Below are 13,989 nucleotides of genomic sequence, written 5' to 3'. Positions count from 1 at the left end.
TGAGACATGCCCCAGAAGTTGTGGCAATGGTTTTAATCTGTTTAATCTAAGAGGAATGAGATCCAGACATGCTTGCCTAGACAGATAGGGCTGTAAATATGACAGAAATTCCAAAGTGTTGTATTTTCTACCTAAACTTAGAAAGTGATAATTTACCTTGACATTTGACCGATCTGATATGGGAAAAAAAGAGTTGTCAATAGATAGATGTCATAGCTGAATGTTTAATTAACCTTTTTTTGCATTCCAAAGAGCAATAGAGCCTTTAGTGAGAAATTACTTATTTCAAATGGTAGATAAATGAAAGAAGCAACATAAAAGTGTCAAAGTGTGCAACAAAAAAAAAAAAAAAGCAACATCAAGAACTTCAATAGATTTTGTTTTTGTTTTTCTCTTACACAGTAATTACAATATAGGAGGAAAAAAGGTTATGATTATTCTCAAAACTCCATACTGGAAAGTTCCTCTCTACACCTCTTTTGAATATATTAAATATATTAAATATATTAAATCTATCCACTCTGTATATTCATTTTTCACTCCTGTGACCATGATATGTATTTTGTATGATTGATACAGAGGCCTCTTTCTTCTAATCTTCTTAATAGATCTCTTAAGCCATTTGTGTTCCAAGCAAATATGTTTTTTGTATTGTAATATGTATTGTGGAAAATGTTTTAACTGTTTGCAACTTAAAAAAATCCATAATGTATAATGTTACATATTATGCATATGTACAATCTCTAATACAATTGCACTTTGATGACAGATATATGTAAGAACTGGACTGGCCTGTTACTCCATAACACAGAATATATGTAGGAGATGGTGTGATTGTGCAGACCAAAAAATGAATCAATCAAATGTACTAAAAAAGTAGACAGCTCTGTTAGACTTTGATGCAGTATTATGTAACTGGTTGCACAGCTGGTTTTTAAATATGTAGCCTTTATTGGTAGCAGACAAACAGGGCTCTGTAAAAGATCCTCCTAGTCCATATATAACCTCCATCAGCTCAAGTTAGAAATGCATGGCTTAAAGCATTATCATCCGGGACCGTAACAAAACAAGCGCAAAACAATTTGGAAGTGCCTTGGGTGTATGAATGATAGGGTCACTGCTTTTCTTTTAGCAATGAACTAAGCAGTGGAAATCGTCTGCGAAGGCTGGACTTGGCGCTTTGACATGGTTTGTTGTGCTGCCACCTGCTGGTAAAACAGGAGAATACACAAAAGCACTGATTAAACAGCCCTTAACATTGTGCGCATTTTAGTGCAAATTTACTCATCTTCTGTTCCTAACTGGAAATAAGCTATAGACCCTTTTTAGTTCTTTGTTTAAGTTGCAAAATATTAGTTTGTTTTTACGTGTTTAAATACAAATTTGGTTGTCCTCTCTTAATTGATTGGGACTTTTTCAAAAATACATAGTTTAGTAAAAAGACACTCAATCCGGTCTCTTTGCTGCAAATAACCTGGTTGTCCTTGGTAGAATTATTAAGTATTCCCAGTTTTGAGTGTGTTGTCATTTTTAATACATTTTTTAATGCTCTTTAAAAATGTATTATTATCATTATTATTGTTGTTATTAGTCAATATTGTTTCATTTGCAAACATGAACTGTGTTTTGCACTTCTTGGCCACTGCAGAGATCGTGGGACATTACATTTTAATCAGAAAAGTATGTGTAATACTGTCTTTTCCTCAACAAAACATTGCTTTGCCCTGAATGTTCTTGAAATAGCTCTGGCCAGGCAGTCTAAGTTTGAAAAGACAATGCATAGCAATGTAGTGATGCCATTCGTTGTGAAAAATTACATAGACATGCCAACTACATGTGTATGTATTAGCAAGAACAGGATCACTGGTAAACATAGCATGGTGTTAATTTAAAGAATTATGTACATCTTTTTATTAAATGCTTTTTTTAATGATTATTAAATTACTAAATTTAATCGACACCTTCATTTAAAGATACAAGATTCTCAAGATTTACATTTTCCTTACTTCCCCCAAACATCCACATCACACCTATTCAATTGTTTTATGCCAAATAACAGAGAAAGACTGGTCTTACCATTTGCTAACATCACTTTATTGGTTCAGTATCACATTCTTTCTGAAGAAACTAAACAGAAAGCTATCGTAGTGGTTAATCAAAGAACCATGAGGATACACGTAAAATTAGATTATGGACAGCAAAGAAAAACTTTTCAGTTGGCTATTTAAAACACTCATACCAGGGTTGAGAAATATCCTGTGAGTTGGTACCATCCCGTCATGCCCCTGTGTAAACAAATAAAGGTATGTTGTTGCACCATCTCTGAGACAAACTTCTGCCAACTGCATTCTTGAAGGCACTTTTGGGAAACATCTGTGTGTTTCAGCAGTTTATTCATTAGAACATTTGATTACATTTGTTTTTGTTTTTTCCAACCCACAGTGCAATATCCTTGGCACGCTGGGACTTGAAGCCGATCAAGGTATCATAACCATTGCATTTCATCAAAACTATTTATATCTGGAGCACATTTAGCCTCAGCGGCTGCTGAGCAGAATGCTGAAAATCTGTCAGGTGTCTGTTGTTATTGTTTTTGAAGACAATTTTCCAGAGAACAATGACACACATTCCAATCACCCATTTTAGACTACAATTTCTGTGATAAATTAATGTGATGTGATGAGTCTTCCCTGTGAAACCCATCAGTCAAGGACCTGTTTTAATTGGAGAAGTCATGTAGTAATGTGTCGTAGTGAAATAATGTGAGAAGTATGATGCTAGTTAATAAGGCAAGCCTTCAAAGTACGCTCTACTTTCACAGCTCCATTGGCATAGATTGGAAATGCCATTCATTTCTTCCACTTCATTCAACAATCCATTTTTTTTTTTTTTTTTGGATAGGCTTTGCAAATATTGGGTGGTGTTCACACTGGGAGCACCTGGCAATGTAGATCATCCTAAAGCACATTTCATCACTCCATTTAGCAGCATGGACAATTGAAAAAGCTTTTACTGTGTCTATTAATCTCAATTATATTCCACTTCCACTGGGAGAACGCTGATTGTGTTTCCAGTGCAGAAGTGTGTTGATAGTTTTCCATTGCAAAGCTGGGCTGAGGGTGTACTAACGATATTGTACTGAATGAAAAGTCCATAGTTCTAGCAGCTGCAGACATTCTTGCACAAAAAAAAGTTTGACATATCTCAAGTAGAGATGGTTCAGTGTATCTTTAGCCTGCTATGGGGTAATGCATACCAAGGTATTTGCAGTATATTTATATGAAAAGATAAACAAATACCTAAACTATTGAGTGAAATTACTTATAGTCTAGAACAGGTCCCTAGCCCTGAAAAGGGACACACTAGTAGGTTTTGTTGGTAACTTGAAATGGCCAGTGGAAACATGTTAACTGGCAAACAGTTTGTCCAGTTAAGTCATTTAGAAGATATACAAGAAAATCCAGTTGAGAAAAACATCTAGGATTGTAATTCTTTGCTTCACCCGGCAGAAATGTAGGCTATACCTCAGCTTGTTGGTAGGGGGCTCAGTTTTCTATAACATGCCCTTTTTGAATATGCTAGCAAATGGAAATGTTTGATTTACACTTTGGATAGTAAATTAAATAAATAAGGGAACACTTCAATCTTGTCCTAATCCAACACAGGTTACTAAAATCTCTGCAGTCTGCATGCCTATTAACTCCTTTAGGGATTCCTGTTCAACCACTCCTGTCTTTTTCCATTCACATCTAAAGGTTTTGCTCAGGGATTTTGTTGCTACCTGACCTTACCATTCAGTCCATTGCAAGGTATAAATAAAACCACTTGTTCGCTGTTGTAATGATGAGGTTATGTGGTCCAGCGGTGAAGGGAAAGGGCTGGTTTACCAGTGATTACTCTCTCTAACTCAGATATCCCTTACCATTTTTTTCAATCTCCTTTTGCTATGTAAAGTCAGTGTACAGAAGTCTGCCCACAACATAGTATATTTAAGTTGCTTTTGTATTACTGTTAGCAGTAGTAGTATTCCTACAGTTCGTGCAAATATGAAAATATTAATTTCCTGCTCGTAAAAACCTTGCTTTGATGTTGCTAGATTTTATGTGAGTGTAAGCTGCAAAAAGGTCAAACACATCAACAGGATTTTAATACCTGGTCTGCTATTTGATACCAGATAGAAACAGTTTGTATGTTAATACCGCAAGGGAAATGGAAGTAAAAGAACAATGAGGTGTAACTGTAAGAAACGAAAACACCCTGTGGACTGCTGGTGGGCCTGGGTGATGGGATATTAGCAGAGCTTACGGTGTTTGATTGTGTCTTTTATCTCACAATAAAGGGAAAACATGAGCCACCCCACCAAGGCCAAAATACAAACACAATGGGCCATTCTCAGATCACCGTTTCATGTTGTCATATCATTTCTAGTACAGACACTGTTTCAAGTATAAATCTGATGGCTGTCAAAATTATTGCTGGCATCTGTCCCTAGTTCAGTAATCAGTTTCAAAACTCAGTTGTCAGCTTATCCGATATCTACTTATGGGCAGAATTTAAGGTTGATCATAGGAAAAGGAAAAGTGACGAAACCTGAAAGAATTTACCAAAGTTAGATTTTTTTTGCATGTTCAATCAACAGATTGAAATATATATCTCTCCATTTTTTAATTTGATCCTTATTCCAAGGAGAAGTACACTGTGACCCTCTAAACTCTAAAGCAACTGTGCTAGAATAAATTCCTGCTCTCTTTCACCACGCTGCTGTGGGATATACCTCACAGATTTACCTAAGGATCTCTTCAAAATCCAGCAGCTATGGTTCATTGAAAGGGCATACCAAAAGTTATGTTACAGTTAAATTCTGCCTTTCTGCCAGCATGCACTGACCCGAAGGGTGTGGGTTAAAATTACCAGTAGATACCTTATCATTGCCTTGCATCGTTTTATAGCACAGTAACCCACCGTGCAATTTTGCTGGCATGCTGGGACTTGAAGCTGATCACGGTATCATTACCATTGCATTTCATCAAAACTATTTATATCTGGAACACATTTAGCCTCAATGGCTGTTGAGTAGAGTGCTGAAAATCTGTCAGGTGTCTGTTGTTGTTGTTTTCAAGACTTTTAACAATTGTCCTGAAAACAATGCAACAATTGGAGAAGTAATGTTGTAGCGAAGTCATGTGCGAAGTATATTGCTAGTTAATAGAATGGAAATATAATGTAAATTAGCACTTTTGTTTACTGACATGCCTGCAGATTTAAACCTATAAGGTAAAAAGACACAGAAAGACATTTATTAAGCCAACAGCCATCCAACACGAATATTAAAACAAAAGTATATTTTAAAAAAGGACAAAAAATATGTATATGAATATTTATAGCAAAGAAGTATAGTATTAATTACAGGAACTTGTAAGTAATGTCAATAACTGCTTTTCATTTTTGTTTAAATATTTTGTTTTGTTTTTAATATATACAGTCACCTCCACAATTACTAGCACCATTAATAAAGATGAGCCTCTTGGTGACAGTTGACAGGTGAATGTACAATCAAAATACCTTAATTGTATTAATCAATAAACATTATTTAGATTTCTGGCAGAAGCATTTGATTGGGACATGATCTGTTCCATGAATGTCTTTTTACAGTCAGAGTATTGCCCCACACTCATTCTTTCTTGTAATTTAATCACTGCCTGATTGCCACATCCAAATAGCTTCTTATGTTGATGTCTCACAGCCGAATAGATCAAAGTGATGGTGTTCAGTTGCTCCTTCAGGCCTTTACCGCAGCTCAGGAGATCCTCTGCAGTGACTTCAGGATGATCAGACTGAACTGATATGTCAGTTTCCTTTTCACTTTGGTGATCTCCCCTGTCCTGGCATAGTTCCTCAGGGCTCGGGACATTTTCTGGTAGGTCATGGTGTTTTTATTTCCTTTCCTCATGCCCCACATCTCTGCCAGCTTGTCCTTGTTCTGCGATGAAAACTGGAAGATGCCGCAAGAGGGCTGGACCCAGGATATGCAGTGGGCCATGCCAGGGTCCTCCAGCATCTCAAAGAGAAACTGGAACAGCCGGATCTTCTTTCCTGAAACAGTAAGGACTATTAGGAGAGAACATGGTAATCTATATAACAGAACGCAGTGATAAAGGAGCTCAATGTGCTCAGTGCTTGCTTTGGATCCACTGGATTGGATCAGATCTCAAAGTAATGACAACTACACAGCAGTAATCTGAATCTAATAATATGCATAGTAAGTCTCATCCAGTCCCCAAGGGCCCATGCAACGTTTTTATTCCACCTGAGCTGTTCATTAGTTAATTGAAGAAATTGTTTAATGAGTAACACCCATTTAACCCTTTCCCTCAGGTCTGAATTTGATTTCAAGAGACCTGTATATACTGCTGCATTGCATTGGGGCTCTCCTGGAACTGCTTTAAACAACTCTGATGTATTGGGTCCTACAGTGTTCAGTGACTGACGGCCCTTATGAAGTACGTCTGTAGCTCGGCAGAAATAAACATACTTTTTACAATACTGTCACTTAAGAAAGTTATTTTCCAGTCCACAGGAAAGGAGCTCATCAGGGGAGGATCAGGGACGTCCTCTGGACACTTCACGTGCTCTGGGTAGAAGAAGAAATTCTCTCCCCTCTGGACAACCAACAAATCAGTAATGTAAGTTTTCTCATAAGCCTCCTAGAACATGCCTTGGTTAATAGCTTATGCTAGATAACCTACTACTTACTACTCTTAATAATAATTAATATTTACCCGAACGTTTGTCTTCTCTACTTAAGAAAAGCATTTGAGTAGGAATATTATTACCTGTACAATCTGTTGAAAGCTTGAAAAATTTATTTTAATATTCAATCAGACTGGAGAGAGTCTCCAGGAAATTAAATAATGAAATTGGCAAACAAAGCAAACCTTTTGACTGCTGATCTCTGGAAACTGGAAACACTTTGGACTGGGGGGGTTTGAATTGGAATACCATTCCTGGCAGTGTGTCCCAAAAATCTGGTGTTCTGTAGAAAAAAGGTGAAGAGACATTCATCCGAATTGTCTGTTGAATTCAATTAACTTAATTGTTTTATATTCTCTTGAAAAGCCTCACTGTAGTACTGTTATATTATGATTTGATTATTATAATTTATTAATCAGCAGATGCCCTTATCTAGGGCAACTTACAGTTTAAACAAGAAACATTTTAAAGCATTATAAAAGTGCAGTAGTACATTCAGTGCAAAATACAAAATACGAAGCCTAGGAGAGTGCATAGAAAACTCACTTTGCTGTGTTTATGCTACCAAAATATGTTTTAATTTACCTGCATACATTACAAAAAAAGTCATTCAGACAAATTAAATGCCAGTTAAACTGATATTCACCAAGTTTAATAGAGCACCTGCAGCTGTCAACGATTACAAAGTCAAAATACATTTTATTGTTTATTGTCATTGCATTAATAACCCATAAACTTGTTAGCAGGCCACACTTTAATTGCTCTGAGCCCTGTTTATTATAATGTTGCTAAGACATGCATTAGAGTTAACTACTTTTCAGTTTTGATGTGAAAGTTTATTTGAAAATAAACTTCAGAATGCAAGTTAATAAATATTATATATAATATATAATCAGAATAGGGTAAAAACATATGTATTTAACATTTAATTTATTTTGCTGTGTAATTTATTCTTTAAAGTGCTATTAATATCATATATAATTATCATTATACTTGTTTACTTATAAGTCTTTGAAATGATGTTTGTCATGACAAGGCTTTCTGTAGAACACGTCTATTTAAATATGTCACATGATAAAAGAAGTTCAAAAAGTATTGCTTTTATTCAGTTTTCTTTGATTTAATGACAAACATATCTTATAAGCATGTTGGTGATTTTGCCACATTTTCTTGCACAACAGTAATGGCCTGTTTAATCACTCAAAACCTTACCACGTATCCAACTTTTTTCATTTTCAAGCTCCTGTTTATTATGTTCTTCTAAAAACTCCAGAATCACATCAAGATCACCTTTAATTGTATTCTGAAAAAATAATATAAAAAAGAAAGCTTTACAATTAAACATTCAAAAAGAGTCCTTGAGAGCTGCAATTGATTTTATAGTTTGGATACTTACCATAATGCCCTCCAACTTTCCAATGGAATTTCAGAAAGTGAAAATGCAGCCTTCTGGTGAATCCTGACCTGAGATGAACAAAATCGAAATGAAAGATATAATTGAATATTTAGAAGCCTGAGCCAGGAAAATCACAGGTGGAATAAAGCACATTGCAAATGTTAAATGCATCACATGCCCATGCCCAGCTAAAAGGAGCTATCTGACCTTCAACATTACTTTCTGCTCTTCGGCGATTAACTCTTTTAACTATTTTATGGATGGATGAATGAATGAATGAATTCTCTCAAGCCTAATTCTCTGTTTAACTCTGATTAACTTATTGTCACTGGTAATTTGAGAAGAAGTGTATCAAAATAAAATAAGAACATGAACAAATATAAATTACAAAAAAAAAAAAGAAAATTACCTCTCAGTCCAGTTGAGATCCCTGCAGCGAGAGACAGAGCAAAGACCTTCACTCTTTCAGGCTGAGCAACATTTCACCAGCAGAACCATTCTTCTCAGCCTTATATCAGTTTTCCTATTAACCCAAGGACAGCATCAAACAGTGCCTGCCAGTCCTCCTTATCTCCCAGCTTCTGTACCTCCAACCACAGCTTCAATAAACCCACCACAACATCCTTATTGTCGGCCCAGATAAGAAGGACGGCTGGCTGGGGGAGACCAGCAGGTGGTGCTCATTCTCAAGAAGCTGCCCATGAACACACACACACATACACACATATATACTGTATAGTATTGTTTTACTACAGTTTTTTTGGCCTGTTCCACTACTGTTGAATTAATTTTATAGCACCGCTCTAGGGGTGCAACACTGACTTCTGTTGTCCACTTGTTGACAAGTATTTCTTAGTTGGATGACCTGTTAAGGTTTGATTTGTTCCAGTCCCAGACATCATTAAGATCAGGGCAGATTGAAAGAAGAACCAAAGAAAATGCAATATCCACAAAAAAAGATGTAGACTGTATGCAATCTACTATTGATCTATCTTATCTCTCTCTATATATATCTGTCTATATATCTATCTATATATATATCTATCTATCTATCTATATATATATATATATATATATATATATATATATATATATATATATATATATATATCAGTGGTGGTGTAGTAGAACCAGCACCACACATATACTGTCATTTAAATTGACCCCAGTGTGTGGAAAGAATAATACAGATAATGAAAGAAAGTAATCAAGAGGTTACTGCGTACCTAATATCAATTCATTTATTTTTGTCTTTTACATTACATTACATTATTTGTCATTTAGCAGACGCTCTTATCCAGGGCGACTTACATTTGTACCCATTTATACAGCTTTAAAAATAGTCAACACATCTCTTAAAAAAAAAAGTATATTATTTACAACATCTATTTTATACAAAAAATATATATTCACAAGATTCAAATCTTTTGACATGATGATCCATTTCACATTAGACAACATTTGGCTTCTTGTTGACATATTTCTCTGCAGTGTTCTCATACTTCATTAACAGGGAGAAAGGGAAAATGTTCTAATTCATTATTGTTCAGTATTATCGAGTTTGTGAACCAGAAATATGTCCTACAAGACAATGTAACTCTGACGCATCTCAGACTTTGAGAGCTCTGGTATATTCAGTACTAAAATACATTTTGGAGCACAAAATAATAAAAACAAAAAAAAATCAACATGAGAAATATACATTTATTTTTTAAAGGTGCATTAATTTAACTCCTGCGTCAGAGAGAACAGTTGTTTAGAGGAACTCTGTACATGAGGTACTTCAGGATCTGACAACTTCATTAGATGCATTCGTTAACTTCATGTAAAACAAAATAAAACAACACAACCAATATATTAAATGCCCTTGAGTAATAATAAAGAGTAAAAAGTATATACAGCACCTACTAACAATTAACTGGTTTACAAAATTGTAAACAATAATTCCTAATATGTTCTGCTTATATTTCTGTTGCATATGCAAATACTAACATCTGCAATAAGAACAGATTATTCAGCTAAATGTGGAAAACAGAATGATACAGGAATGTGTACTGACTACTTATATCCTTATTTTATAGGCCTATACAATAGTGCTTAAAACCTTACTCAGATGGACTGGTGGTGCATTTCTTAACTTTATAAAAGGAAACAGTGGGCAGACGCCTACATTTTGGTGGGGTCTGCCTGGGTCAGTGGACAGTTCAAATCATACTGCACGTCACAGCTGTAGTTGTTGTAACAGTTCTGCCAATTGTCATTGCTGTAGTAACCCTGCTCTGTTGGGATGTACTGGTAGTATAGTGTCTCCCGCGCCGCTGAGGTGTGAGTGGGGTTGAGTCTCTGTAAAATGACTGGGTTGAACTGATAGGTGAGCTTCCTGCGGATTTTCAGGATCTCTCCCGTGCGGCTGTAGTTCCTCAGCGCTCTGGCCATCTTCTGGTAGGTCATGGTCTTGCGGTTGCCCTTCCTCTTGCCCCAGCGCTCGGCTAACTTCTCTTTGTTTTTGGACACGAACTGAAAGGTGCCACTGCCTTTGTCCACCCACTGAATGGAGTCCACCATGCTGGTGTCATACAGAGCTTCATGGAGGTATTCGTAGAGCCTGAGCTTTTTTCTGCCTGAATTAAGTAATGACCAACAATAAGTACAATGAAAAACCATACTTAATAAATTCAGTGAAACCAAAAAAAATCTGGGCCGGATTAAACGAGTACTTGCCCACTCTATAGCAGTTAAGGCCTATATTTATGAGCGGAACTAGAAGAAGCATGTGACAAAAATTAAAGTCGCTAACGGGATGCTTGTAAGTGTCAGTTTAATTTATTCATTAGGACAGCATTTTTTAGTCAGATTTTTTAAACAGTGCTGACTTGCAATTATAATTTTACTCACCAAATGTTCATGTCATTGTTTTATATATAAATGTTTTTATTGACTGGGATAAGAGGCCAGTTGTGAAAAACAAGTTTAAGGCTGTTGATGTTGTCCCTCAATACACTGAAGGCAACGTGATAGTTAAGGGAACATATGCTTTATGTAAAATTTTCATTGTTAAATACTTAAGGGATTATCACCTTGCCACATAATATAGCCTATCTAAATTGGTGAGGCGTGGTCTTGTTAAAGGGGACAAAAATAGGGGAAAAAGAAGCTGCAGGTCTAGATCTCAACTTCTGCCTACCTTTCCCAGGCCTTGACTGAGGGAACACAGAATAAACCAGTGGACTCTCTGGGGTGACTGGGTGTGTCAGACCTCCTTCAGGAATGGTGTGGACCCAGCCCTAGACAAATGCAAAAAAAAAAAATATATATATATATATATATATATATTGCAATAAACAAAGATTAATCGGACTGATAAAAGTAACGTACGCAAAACCTAGTGATCGCCTAATGTGCCATAATTTGTGGGGGAGATGAGAAAATTATATGCTATAATTGCTACAGAAAGTTATCAATGCTTTGGCTCAAACTTTAGTCATTGTGTGCAGGCTGAAGCTGACAGAATCGCAAAACTTGTGACCACTCGCCTACTCTTGTCCTGGGGGTGTGGGCTTGTGGTTCATCACTGGTTCTTGCACTGGCACTGAATGTACGAGTCCTATGAATTAATTTAACACAGATCCACTCTGCGTGTAATTCTTGAATCAATACAGAAGCATCATTGTGTTAGTGATACTCACCGGTAGTTCACTACAGTTGTACACTGGCATTTCAGAGACTGGGGGAGGGGAGTAGGTGAAGTTGGATCTGAGAGGTGTCTGCTGGCTTCCCAGGGTCTCATAAAACTTGTATTCTAATTGAACAAAAAAAAAACAAGCATGGTTAACCACTAGTGAGACAGAGTAAAGAGGAACTAAGTGTAATTGCTGTATTTTCCATAATTGAGAAATTCATTAAATGATTTGGAAAAACAAATGTAGTCAGGTGTTACTGACAGAGTTACATGGAGAATATAAGAGCAAAGCAATACTGTCATTTCAAAAACATCAGGTAATTTATGACCACATCCACATTTTTAAGACATGTCTTTGTGTTTGCAGTTTAACGTTCTGACCTCAGATTCCATTGCACATTGTCTCTTTCAGATTAGCTTCTTCATATTTGGTCAAGTCATATTAAGTAAATGGATTACAAATCAATGGAGAAAATATTCTGGAAGCATGGGTAATATCAAATACCTGGTGGGTACTGCTGTTGAGGACCATCTGAGTGGCGCTGTAGAACGTCAATTGCATCCTGGAAATGTTGGTTCAAAATGTCCTGGTCAAGGCAGCTCTGTCAAAAAGAACACTTTAGTACAGGATATCATGCAAGTAAATGTCACCTGTTAACAATAGTAATCATCATAATACAAATAAAAATAAATATGTAATGTAATATGTAATAATAATAAATGTGTGTGTGTATATTAATATATATGTGTGAAATATATAATTAATAATAACAACAATAATAATAAAAATGTTCAGTGAAAAACCTCCATAATAACAAATACAGGGTTCCTGTACAATAGACCAGAGTGCTGTAGTTTAATTAAATCTGACGTATAGATTTTGATTCACTTCACAAGTAAAAAATAAATACACAGTTTTATGCATATTATACCGAAATGGCTACATTAAACAGTATGGATATATGTTATTCCCACTATGCACTACAAAATATTGACAGAGCAAGTACACACAACATCCAGCACTGTTTTTTAATGTAATTAAATGGATTAAGGGTTACAGATTTACAAAATATATTACGGTAAATACATAAAACATGTTAAACTTCCGCAGTGAAGTAAATGTTAGTAAATGCTAATACTCACCATGTTTTCTACATGTACAATAAATGCAAGTGCAAATAATGTGACAATCTGTCAGCCAAAATACAAAAAATATGGATGAGCTCTTACACCTGATTTCCTTCACTTAAAACTGCCCAGATAGTGTGATCTTGGAGATAAAGAACTGGGTCTATTTAAATGGAAAGTCAAAACGTCATCATTGCACAGCACTCAACATGGATTACTAAACTTCTCTTTTTGTAAATGAATTCTCCTCCCATGTTTCCTATATTAGCATAAATTATGAAGATTTGAGAATTAACATGTACGTTTTCAATCAAAGTTTGACTTTGACATTAGTTCTTCCAGAAGCATTCTGAAAGGCAAATCTCTCTCTCTCTCTCTCTCTATATATATATATATATATATATATATATATATATATATATATATTGATATTGATTGCCTATTCCATGTAAAACACCATATAACTAATCAATACATTATTTCTCTAGTGTTTTAAACCCGACCAAAAACACAACTAATATAACAGACATTGGATGTGTACAAACCTACCTTTAAATATCTCTTCTGTTAGCTTTGTCTCTCTCTTTCTCTACATGTTCACAGGGGATGTAGTTATGAAAGAAGGAGTTTCATTATATAGCTAACATTAGGGAAGTTCTAGAGGAAGGGATTTATTTATCTTAATTAAGTGAAATAACTGTTTTGGAGATATAACTATTACTAATTTATGAACAGCGTGTGCTGTACCCTCTCCCTTCTCGTCTCTTCCAAGCGACCGCTCCTGATCTTCTCCACTTCATCTCCTCCCTCCTCAACTCCTCACTCCTCTCTGGCTGTTTCCCCTCTGCATTTAAACAAGCTGCTGTCATCCCACTGCTCAAGAAACCAACCCTTGATGCCACCTGTCCTCAGAACTACCGCCCTGTCTCCCTATTCCCCTTCCTCTCAAAGACTCTCGAGCGGGCAGTCCACCGTCAGCTCTCGGACTTTCTGTCCCAACACTCACTCCTTGATCCTCTGCAATCCGACTTCCGCA

General features: G+C 36.0%; 1 protein-coding gene across 1 annotated transcript; it reads right to left on the bottom strand.

Moving 5' to 3' along the window:
- Positions 1-9,369: 9,369 nt before the first annotated feature.
- Positions 9,370-13,116, bottom strand: LOC136750410 (transcription factor Spi-C). The gene is made up of 5 exons (XM_066705473.1): positions 12,969-13,116; positions 12,331-12,427; positions 11,833-11,945; positions 11,331-11,430; positions 9,370-10,767 (listed from the first exon to the last, which is right to left on the bottom strand). The coding sequence occupies exons 1-5, from the start codon at positions 12,969-12,971 to the stop codon at positions 10,313-10,315; spliced, it is 768 nt and encodes a 255-aa protein (XP_066561570.1). The 5' UTR covers positions 12,972-13,116; the 3' UTR covers positions 9,370-10,312.
- Between the last annotated feature and the right edge of the window lie 873 nt (positions 13,117-13,989).

The sequence above is a fragment of the Amia ocellicauda genome, chromosome 5, assembly GCF_036373705.1.
Source record: "Amia ocellicauda isolate fAmiCal2 chromosome 5, fAmiCal2.hap1, whole genome shotgun sequence".
Classification (NCBI taxonomy): domain Eukaryota; kingdom Metazoa; phylum Chordata; class Actinopteri; order Amiiformes; family Amiidae; genus Amia; species Amia ocellicauda.
The sequence above is the reverse complement of the archived record's forward strand: the minus strand, read 5'-3'. Positions and strand labels throughout refer to the sequence as shown.

What these genes read in the sequence shown, in the direction of transcription:
- LOC136750410 (XM_066705473.1), bottom strand. An exon ending in TCAACAGCAGTACCCACCAG is followed by an intron (nt 11,946 to 12,330) that starts GTATTTGATATT and finishes TTGTTCAATTAG; the next exon opens with AATACAAGTTTTATGAGACC. An exon ending in ACAACTGTAGTGAACTACCG is followed by an intron (nt 11,431 to 11,832) that starts GTGAGTATCACT and finishes GCATTTGTCTAG; the next exon opens with GGCTGGGTCCACACCATTCC.